Source organism: Mytilus galloprovincialis, chromosome 2, assembly GCF_965363235.1.
Source record: "Mytilus galloprovincialis chromosome 2, xbMytGall1.hap1.1, whole genome shotgun sequence".
Classification (NCBI taxonomy): domain Eukaryota; kingdom Metazoa; phylum Mollusca; class Bivalvia; order Mytilida; family Mytilidae; genus Mytilus; species Mytilus galloprovincialis.
This window is the reverse complement of record NC_134839.1, coordinates 29,164,814-29,176,828: the sequence shown is the minus strand read 5'-3', so window position 1 is coordinate 29,176,828 and position 12,015 is coordinate 29,164,814. Positions and strand designations below refer to the sequence as shown.

Sequence of the window (12,015 nt, the reverse complement as noted above, 5' to 3'; positions counted from 1 at the left end):
TAGGGCGTTCTACAGGATCCCCTGGATGGTCTACAGGATCCCCTGTAGTTCGAAATTTATGCAGCTAAAATAGGACCTTCTATAGAATCCCCTGTTGTTTGTTGCTCATGTATATCCTATAGGGCGTTCTACAGGATCCCCTCTAGTTCAAAAATTATGCAGCTAAGATAGGACCTTCTACATGATCCCCTGTTGTTTGTTTTTCGTCTATATTCTATAGGGCGTTCGACAGAATCTCATGTTTTCTCAACATCATATATCTACTATAGGACGTTCTATAGGATCCCCTGTTGTTTGTTGTTTAGAAAATCAGAACTGAAACAGTACTGTCAAAATCAGTACCGAAACAGTACTGACGAAATCAGTACTGAAACAGTACTGACGAAATCAGTGCTGAAACAGTACTGTTAAAATCAGTACTTAAACAGTACTGTCAAAATCAGTAATGAAACAGTACTGTCAAAATTAGTACTGAAACAGTACTGTCAAAAACAGTACTGAATAAACAAAAAGTATAACATTACAAGTTTTCTGTATTGCCGAACAGTACTGATATATACGAGGGTAGAAATGTACCAAAAAAACGTGAGTAAATTCTTGGTAGTGTATAGTATAAAATGTATCTTTATGACATAGCAATATCACATAATAGTTTAGTTAAATGACCAACCAGTATGAAAATGTAGCTTCATATTATATCAAGATATCTTCATGGTATGACATATTATCTTCATAACAAAGTGAAATGACAGAATAGTATGAAAAGGTAGCTCCATGTTGTATCACAGTGTCTTTAAAGTATATAAATGTATGTTAGTAATATAGCAAATTGAGAGAGTATTATAGTCAAATGTCGTTATAGTATAGAACATTTGCCACATGATATATCTTTTAATACCTGCAATGATATGGTTATTGTTATCATAAGGCAGCCGTGGCCAAATAAGACCAAAAAAAATCAGAGAAATAAAAAAAAACATAACGAAAACAACAACATGTCACGATAAAGAAAATGAGAACAATTAACTCACACCAAATATACAAAACAACCTAAGACCTTTTAAATAGGCATCACTGTATGCATTCAAATGTAAACATTGTAACTAATTTTAAGGTAAATAGAATGACAGAAAGGCAGCTGTGGCGTTCCATACATTTGCATGTTTCAACATCTTGATAGCATTAACATTCGTTCTAATAGAACTCATTGTGATTGGCTTTGTCGATTATCTATCATTATTAAAAACAGAAATTCAACAATATTAAATGATCTTAACAAAAATCGATATCTAAAAAATAGTTTTCTTTTTGTTAACTGAATGGATTTATAGTAATATATGTTAAAAATGGTATTTTTTTATTTAAAATCAAATTATAATAATGTAGAACAAAGCAGTGTTATTTTGATATAATTGTTCAAGATTAGATGTAGAGTTAACTTCAATGACATTCAAAACCAACAATTAGTGTACATTTTGTGTCCTGTAGACCGTTTATTTTCTTTTGTTTTAAAATGTTTTTCTTAGACTTTTGGAACAAACTGTACTATGAATGTCTTTTGACATTTTTTACAACTTTTTTGACTGAGTGAAAATCATAGTTTTTCCCAGAAAGATATTAGGCAGACAGTCCGAACCTTGATTAAGAAATAATTCCTTCGTAACATGCTCTATTCTCATTTCAACATGGGTAGGCATTATATTTGTTGATATTGTACACTGAGCTTAAGCGAGTTTTAAAATGTTAAAATAAAATGCATACCCATTAAAATGAGCAAAGAGCATGACATGAAAGAATTATTTGGATAAGTCGAAACGTACGGAAATACCTTTGTTTGGCTTTTCCTGTTTCCTCCACGGGGAGTATGCACAGTATATCTTATGTTAGCTGCTAATCTGTATATATTGTATTAGGATAAAAATGAAAATATCGAAAATGTAAACAATTCGTTTTTGCGCATGTGTCAAACATATACATGGGGGAAATACAAAGTGAAAAGACATACAACTATAAGTGAGGTCAATGTCAAATTATCTTGATTAATCAACATACATTGTTTTATGTATATCAAATGGTAAATACTTGTACTGAAAAGATGTGGTTTTTGTTTAAACAGTTGAAAAACTACAATTTCCGTTTTGTAGATGAATTGTTTCGGAAGAAAAAGGCATGATCCTTACTTTTCATTATCATTAAATTGGAATTCACATATTTGGTTTGTCGTGTATTGTAAATTATATGTTACCTATTTTCAAGCACGTAATCGATTATTGGCCCCTCAAAGGAAAACAAACAAATAAAAATCGGTCGCGCATTCATATCATGTACTTTGCATATGTCAAAAGATTCTAAATAGATTATTAGATCAAACAGAATAGGTTGTAAAACTTATATCGTTTTCATTTTTGTAATTCACAAATACTAATTACATTAATTCATGTCTAATAGCTTGTTTTGAACAATTGTTGTTATTTATCCAACGGTTGATTGGTGTTTAAAAAACATATCGTTTTTATTTGTATAAATACTTGTTAATTATCATGATAATTCATAAATGGAAGTTATAATGTTTCATATCACGGGATTTTATTTCTGTTAATTGTCGATTAAATTTGACTCTTTTCTGATATGTATTTGATCCATTGCTACCCTTTAATGACGGACTTTCCGATTTGAATTTTGAAAATTGTTAGACATTGTTTTCATATTTTGCGAAAATATTTAAGACACGTCAGAGAACATTTCATTTGTATCACACATTTATCAAATAGCACATAACACAATGACGTTGCAGATGGTAATGAATTATGATTTGGAGAATAATTAGAACACGAACGAATGCATTCTAAATACATTTTACCCCATTTTATACATGTAAGATTAAATATGAGTTGAGATTCTGTACAAAAAACGATTAACCAGAATGAACAAATGGCCTTCGTATATTATGACATCTTTAGATCAAGCAAATCTTTTCGATTTTTGAAATTGCTTAAATCGCTACCATAAATATCCATAGTTGTAACGTGAAGCATAGAAAAGCACTGAGATAAATTTCGGGCATGTGGTGAGATCTTTCGTACACAAGCTTAAGGGTAGATTATAAACATCATAGGTATATATTTCAGACAGGTCACGTACATATACTAGTGGTAAAATCAATCGCAAGCAGATGCAATTTAAATGCATATCGTGATTCGGCCGACCACGAAGCTCTTAGAAAGATCATATATTCTTAAAGTGTTGATACTGCATAATTGGGTTGCTCAATTCATATTTAACCTTATCCGTTCTAAGTTAATGGAAACAAAACATCCAGATAATAAGTTCGATCCTAATTATAATATGTCTTTTTTTCACTCCCATCGTGCACTGTTCACGTTTTTTTTCACTGCAGATACTATGTCGTCGTAAAGTTTTCCCAAACTTTCGTTATTCTGAAAATATTTCTTGATTTCCTTGTCTACTCTTTCCTCTTCGCAGTTCTGAAAACGTGCATAGATATTATGAAGGAATGTACCATTGAAAACTTCATGTGGACTTAACAGAAGAATTGGATATCCTAAGAGCTGATTCAAATAAGTTCCAAAAGCAAAACAAGATTGATACTGCGAAAATCCATGCACGATACTTATTGAAAAGTCAAGTAAATCGTTCGAAAAATATTTTTCAGAGTTTGATAATAAAGCTGAAAATTCGTCGAAACATAATTCGTGCATTTGTAACAAAATTGTGTCCACCAAGCTTCCGGGATGATAGTTTTTCGTACTCAAAATTACCCTTGCGCTGAGAACGAAATGACACAAAATCAAACTCTTCACGTAAATTGAATCCACATTCGGCTTAGCGTGCTTCACCAAGTAGGTTAAGAAGAGGACAAACAATTTTGTATTTCCATAAAATTTGTCTAAGAGTTTTTCGTCTTCAAATCTGAAAACTGAACATAAAGTATGTATTTTCCCTATCGCTTCTGTACATGAAGGCATTTTCACTCCGTCAGCTAATACAGATGAGCGTTTAAAACGCATAAGTGATCCACCGTCACGATCATACTCAATTATGTATGTTTCGGGGGTTTCCAACAACATTGCATATATTGCCTGTCGTATTCGAAGAGTAGACAAGTGGATTGATCTTTTTCTGCCAATGTCTTCGACTTCACAGAGGAGAAATACTTCTCGCAAATTGAGTATGTTCTGAGCGCATACAGGTAATTTACCTGTCCGGAGATTTGCCTTAAATGTGTCTGTTGTGTTTGTATTCTTATTCGTGAAAAATTGAGCAAGATCGAAGCTTTCGAAACGTTTTGTATCTGAATACATTGTAAGTGAAATCCTTACAAATTTACGTAATGATTCCGGAATACTCTCTTCTAGCCTTGAAATAGCGTCGTCAAGTGAAGTTGTTATAGACCATCGAATGGCTTTTCGTTGTATCACAGTAAGGCTAGTTTCATTTGGATCATCAGCTAAAGAGAAATAGAACTGGTATAAATGTTCCCTCCTGATATAATCACTTCCTAACGTTACAGCTAATACAGGTAGTTTTGATATTTGAAAACCAGGAAAAGCTTTCTCCATATTTTTTGCGTAATAGATTTTTCCTTTGCAGCAAGTGTCTGAAACAGTGAATGTATCTAATGGTATATATCCTTTTTCTAAATCGTACACAAAGAAATCACTGTCATTTGATAAAACTGGACAGAGGAATGTATTTGCTAGCGTAGCAATATCGTGATCGGCTTCAAAATCACAGACAACAAAAGGTATTTTCATTTTTTCGATCACCGCTAAGAATGTTAGACGGCAGAGCATAGGAGCAAATGTAGTCTCCGAACTAGCAGTTTCTCTAGATTTACCTATTCGTTCTCTCGCTCTACGTACATGTGTTTCGTGTTTTCTGTTGTCCGGGTCGTATCCACCATCCATCACAACATACGAACATATTTGGTTTGACTTCAGGGCATTGAAGAATGCTTCAATCTTCCTTGCAAACACGTCATAGTTTCCTCCATGTTTTAGATCAATATTATGGTTTACATATAGGAAGGAAAAAAGATTGTCTCCATCAATGACGAGTTTTGTATCTGAAAAAATCTGATCTTCAAATAAAATCGTTTCTTTTCTGTTTACAATCGTCGTCAATCCTTGGACACCCATCCTAATGATAAAATAGTATAGATATATATTTTAAATACTCAAATACTTATACCAACCAGTCAAACGGACAATTCATACCCACATATTTCTCATTTTTTAATAGGACATAATTTGTCTGAAACAAGTTGTGTTACACACAAGTTTATTATGATCAATACAAATTTAATATTTTCAGATGAATTTGTAGGTGCAGACGCCGAGTTAAAGGAGGGTAAAAGATACCAGAGAGACAGTCAAATTCATAGATCGAAAATAAACTGACAACGCCATGGCTGAACATAGTTAATATGAACAAGAAAAAGAGGTATGACCGCCACTGAGACAACTCTGCATCCAAGTCACAATTTATAAAGAGTTAACAACTATATGTCCAAGAACGGCCAAGCCTTTTTCAACTGATTTGTATATTTAGTTCCTACTTTGCACTGCTTCATGTTAGACGAGGGTTTGTTCTGTCAATCGCATTAAACCCCACCATATTATGTATGTCCCTGTCCAAAGTCAAGATTCTGCAATCTAGTGGGTGTCGGCTTTTTTTGCTGGATTTTATTTTCGTTCATTATTTTGTTCATAAATTATGTCTTTATTTTTTTATTTGAATTGTGTAACATTTGTCTTTGTCATCTTGAGGGCCTTTTATAGCTGACTGTGTGTAATATTCTTTGCTCATTGTTGAAGGCCGCACGATGACCTACAGTTATAAATGGATGCGTCATTTGGTCTTTATGTGCACTCGCAATCATACCACATGTTCTAATATTAATAGATATTTTTTTTTATTTTGAAAATATTGCAGATTAATATGTAAAATCTTTTTTGTTATTGTTTGTAACTAACCAAGTTTAGTTTGTGATTTGGAGCATTTGATGTTAATGGCTGATATCTATTATTATCTATTTCCATTTTCAATTACTCTTGATGATATAGAGCTTGACATATTATAGACATATGGCACAGTGTATTGTTGAAAAATATATGATAAGGGAGTTCGCTTCTTAATTTCAAAATAATTAGCTTTTCAAAACACTATTTTAAATTGATAGGGGATCAATAAAGGAATTAAAAGAGACAAAAAATATATACATTTGTATGTCAATGTGCTTGTTTTCTAGATATAATTAAGCCCGGCCCATTGAAATTTTGGCGGAAAAATATCCTCTCTTGACTTTTCATAGCTTTATCATTAACAAGTTTAATTTCTAAAAAAAACTGTTATTATAAGACTTTAACAAATGGCGTATCATTATACATGTGAAAGATTTATAAATGAAAAATAGGGGTCAATGGACAAATTGTTTTAAGGCATTCAAATGGATTAAACCAAAGGTTTCTGAAAATCTGACAAAAATTCCAAAACATGACAAGCGAACATCTTAAGATCTATATGTCGTTTGATTATTTTGTCGTCTGGCAATTGTGTCAAAAGCTAATACCCTTAAAAATATCTTATGTAGAATCGTCAATGATTTATAATATGAACGCTATCTATGCAAGTATGATAAAAATATCGAGTTTGAAATTTAAAAAAAAATTAATGAATACTATTTTAATTTCTTTAAATAATTTAACAACTAAAATCGTATATATTTTCTAACTTTTCTCATAACTTACCTTTTTAGATGTAAGTATCATTTATGGAATTTTTTTCAATAAAACATTTGTCCATGTTTATCGAAGTTTCATATAAATTTTTCACATGATAAGGCATTTTAACTATTTAATTTTTTGGGCAATTTGATTGTTTGCCAATTTTTTCTCGCATGATGAACATATAAACGTAATTTTAAAATACTGCATTTTGCGTATAGATTATGTAATTGAAAAAGAAATTCAATGCATCCTTACATTTCAATTCTTTGGGCTGGATGGTGTTTGTAAGACATGATAAGAACTCATTTTTGTAAATTATAGTATGAAAACATACTTATTAACAGTAATAAAAGATCTATATAATATTTATGTTGATATATATGAAAGCCTTTACATATACTTTTGATTTATTTACATTCGTGTAATAGAACTTGGAAGTTTCATCTTAGTTTTGGTCGGTTATCTAACAATATCTGTTAAACTAAGGAAAAGAAATTTAATGATTTTTATGAAATGCAATAATTATAACATCATTTAATTTCGTCGTTGTGGATGAAATTTAGCTGTTCTCATCTGAAATATTTATCTTTTGATATATAATGATATCATCCGAGATTAGGTCGAAGAAATTAAGACTGCAACAGGAAATGAGGGGATATTGAATAGGGACAAAGAATTTGCCTTGCAACAGGTCATCTACGGACATTCAAAACTCTAACAAAGTTTATAGCATTGTCTTAAAAAAAGTAAATTGCGAGATAATAAAATATTCTAAATAAGAAATCAAACATGTTAAATTGTAGTCTACAAAATGTATACCATCACTATTTGCAGTAAGAAGATTGGAAGTATATACATATAGATATATATCAAAAGATAAAGGGGAGATCATTAGAACCATTGAATGGTTAATTTCCTTTTGTTGTTAAATTATTTAAGTTATAAAACTTGTTGGTGTACACATTTAAAGTGTTTAACACTATTGGTTAAATAGTTAGATTGACTAAAATTCTGTCTGCAGTGAAAGAGGTTCTTCCGAAATACCATGAAACTGTTTACTCGCGTAGTGGTATTAACCATACATGTATGTGGATTCGTAAAATTTCTAAAGACCAATTTTAGTGAAAGAGGTTCTTCAGAAATACCGTGAAACTGTTTACTCGCGTAGTGGTATTAACCATACATGTATGTGGATTCGTAAAATTTCTAAAGACCAATTTTAGTGAAAGAGGTTCTTCAGAAATACCGTGAAACTGTTTACTTGCGTAGTGGTATTAACCATATGTGGATTCTTAAAAATTCTAAAGAACAATTTTTAACAATTTTAAATCTCGTTCTTTTTCTGAAATTAGTTCTATCAAAACTTTTGATTTTTCAACCCAGTATACCACCATTTCCCATGTGAAATTGAAAAATCTCCTAAAAGAAATAATCCCCGTCGCCTTTCAACATAAAAAATGGTACCATACGCTATAAATTTATTACTTTGGGATATCATAAGTCATATTTCGTTAATAGTGACAAACAAAAAGGTAAAACATGCTACACAGAAGAACAAGTGGTCAGTATGCTGGAGTTTCTTATCGACAACATATTTGTTGAGTTCGGAGGTAGACTTTTCCAACAAATTGTCGGCATTCATATGCATGGGAACAAACTGTGTGCCTCTTCTTGTCGACCTTCCTTATTTTCATATGAATCGTAGTTCATTCAGACACTTGTCAAAAACAAGAGGATCAAAGAAGCCAGATTATTTAATTTCACTTTCAGATATATTGATGATGTTCTTTCCATAAACAAACCGAACTTTTCTGATTGGGTTCCATTAATATATCCCTTGAACTAGAAATTAAAGAAACAATTGACACGGCTTCTTCCGCCTCATTTTTAGACTAATATCTCGAAATTGACTTACACAGTCATCTCAGTACCAGACTCTATGACAAACGAGTCGATTTTAAGTCTGAAATTATAAATTCCCCCCACCTTAGTAGTAATATACCAACTTCACCTGCATATGAGATATATATTTCCCAACTTATTCGATATTCAAGAGCTTGCAGCTCCTACTCAGACTTTGTAAAACGTCATCAGTGTCTGAGTAGAAAATTGACGAACCAGGGGTATGTCAAAGAATGTCTCGTCCTTTTTCTAAAAAAAGTTCATCGGAAGGTACCAAGACCTTGTTGATAAATATTCCGTATCAACTTCCAAATAATACATGATGGTCTTGATGTATAGATCCTGCGTACTGATGCTGTTTATCATCTTAACAATGTGTTATATATTGTTCTTTCATTTGTCTTTGTTCTATCATTAATATTACTTTTACTGATGGATTGTTTTATGTGATATCCATTTAACGTCCCTCGGTGCTTAAAAATCCCGTCAATGTGTTTGTATTATCTTTCATTTTTGCTGGTGTGTTTTGTATATGCGACTTTTTGTGTTTCTTTGGTTCTTATAAACGTGACTTTGTACTTTAAAAAGATCCCGTCAGTATGATATTGTTTTATTATAGATCATTATGATATATTTCTATTATGAATTAGAAAATACGTTGAACCACAAACGTCAAAATTATTCAATAGCGTAGTGGAATGAACTATTTGTGGATTCTTATAAATTCTATATAACTTTTGGACTATTTTAAATCTTGGTCTATTTCTGAAATAAATTCTTACATACTTTTGAAATTTTAACCCTGTATGCTAACATTGCCCATGTGAAATTTTAAAATTGTTTGTATATCCATTGAACGACAAATATATGTGACGCATAAAATTTTCTGACGTCAGACACGCATATCAATGAATGTGTTTGTAGATAGATGTTTTTGTGTTCTGTTAAATTGTTCCTTTTAAAATTGTTACTCGATGATGACTGCTGTACCCATATTTTGACTATTTTATTTATTGTGTCTGTTTAGTTAACGCATCAATGTAAATATAACGGAATTTGATGAGACTGTCATCAAAGTGAGAGGGTTAGCGCTATAAAACCAGGTTTAATCCACCATTTTCTACATTTGAAAATGCCTGTACCAAGTAAGGAATATGACAGTTCTTGTCCATTCGTTTTTTATGCGTTTTGTTATTTGATTTTGCCATGTGATTATGGACTTTCCGAATTGATTTTTCTCCAAGTTCAGGATTTTTGTGATTTTACTTTTTAAATAAGATCGATCTCGATCGATCTTGTTTGTGCAATGTTAACGCGAACAGGTCTTTCAAGATCGATTCAAATAAAGATCGATTCGATTTCGTTGCCAGTGTAAACGGGGTCTTATTGAACAGGTTCCAAAATTGCACCCTGTAAATTTGAGGCAATAGTATTATAGCGCTCTTCAATAGTCATAAATGATTAAGCGAAAACAAATCCGGGTGCAGTAGATTATGCTACCTGACTAGTAGAATCCCCGCGGACGGTACTGTCCACTAGATAATATTCTGATTTGATTGTAATAAATAAAAGTGACAGTAGGATACCGCATTTTTATGTGTTTTGTCATTTGATTTTGCCATGTGATTATGGACTTTCCGATTAGATTTTCCACTGAGTTCAGTATTTTTGTGATTTTACTTTTTAAATGGTATGAGAAAATCCGCGCCGTCGGTAAACAGATTACAATCATGTCAAATATGGTTAACTGCAACATAGAAATAAGAAGATGTGGTATGACTGCCAATATGACAAATTCTCTACAAGAGACCAAATGACACAAAAGTTATCAACTGTAGTCACCGTTCTGTTTTCAGCAATGAACAAACAGTCAGCTATAAAGGGGCACACGATCATAAAGTTAAAACAATTCGACGAGAAAAAAACGGCATGATCTATGTACAAAGCCATGAACGAAAAACAAATATAGTATACAGTAATAAACGAAATCCAACGAATCACAAGCTCCCAATGACAGCCACATTAAGAATATGGCAGGGTTAAACATATTTGCGGGCGTCCAACCCTCCTGTAACCTGGGACATTCTTTTGAAGGCACAACATATGAACAAATTATAATAATAAGTTGAAAAGAACTTAAAGCATTAGATCGATACAAAGCTGAACTAGACAAAATAATGCCCCCGCACTCCACTCTGAACAATATGTATTAAAATATCTTACAACGAAGTCAATAAAGGACCTTCTTTGAGATACTGTTGTATCTGAGAGATACTAATGATGCCCCCACAGATGCAAAGTGTTACTTTAAAATACTAGTACACACATTTGGCCATGGGATCACAAAAGAGCGTGTATTTATTAGAATCAATACCATTACCACATGTACACCTTGTTATTGTTCAAACAAGACGCAAAGTACAGATCTTTAAAAGAGGGACGAAAGATACCAAAGGGACAGTCAAACTCATAAATCTAAAATAAACTGACAACGCCATGGCTAAAAATGAAAAAGACAAACAGAAAAACAATAGTTTACATGACACAACATAGAAAACTAAAAAATAAACAACACGAACCCCACCAAAAACTAGGGGTGATCTTAGGTGCTCCGGAAAGGTAAGCATATCCTGCTCCACATGTGGCACCCCTCGTGTTGCTTATGTGATTACAAATCCGGTAAATAGTCTAATTCGGTAGGTCACATTCATGAAAGGAAAGGGGATTGTAGTTACGACGTAAGGAACATATCCGGTATCATTTGTGAAACAGTTATTCCATAACGGTCAACCAGCTCGTATGGCGTCCGTAAAATTTACGAAGGGATGATTTCAACTTCACCATTTGGAACTCTTGGTTTAATAGCTTCCTTGTGAGCAGTAACCCTCTATCAAGAAAATCATGATAGGAAATGCAAGCACGGGAATATCGTATCAATTGGGAGATATATACCCCGTATGCAGGTGCTGCTTGAATGTTGCTACTTAGAAATGGAAAGTTCACAATTGGAAAGCTGAAATCATATCTTTTGTCGTAAAGTTTTGTTTTCAACCGACCCTCATTGTCAATTTCTAGATGTAAGTTAAGATATGAAGCCGACTTAACTGTATCTGTAGTATCCTTTATCTCCAATTCGATGGGATAGATGCGTTCCACATAGTCACCAAATTTTGAATTGTTTAGTGAAAGAACGTCATCTATATAGCGGAAAGTAGAGTTAAAGGATATTGCTTACTTCTTATCTTTCTTCCTAAGAAGTTCCTGCATGAAGTCAGCCTCATAATAATAAAGAAACAAGTCGGCAAGTAGAGGGGCACAGTTTGTTCCCATTGGGATGCCGACAGTCTGTTGAAAAACACGTCCT

The 12,015-nt window shown here is 32.6% G+C and overlaps 1 protein-coding gene across 1 annotated transcript; it reads right to left on the bottom strand.

The window, feature by feature from the left end:
* Positions 1 to 1,414: 1,414 nt before the first annotated feature.
* Positions 1,415 to 5,159, bottom strand: LOC143062012 (single-strand DNA endonuclease ASTE1-like). The gene has a single exon (XM_076233864.1). It carries the CDS (start codon positions 5,157 to 5,159, stop codon positions 3,357 to 3,359), a length of 1,803 nt encoding a protein of 600 aa, XP_076089979.1. The 3' UTR covers positions 1,415 to 3,356.
* Positions 5,160 to 12,015: the final 6,856 nt, after the last annotated feature.

Excerpts from the sequence above, each read along its gene's own strand:
- LOC143062012 (XM_076233864.1), bottom strand. The coding sequence starts at position 5,159 with ATGGGTGTCCAAGGATTGACGACGATTGTAAACAGAAAAGAAACGATT.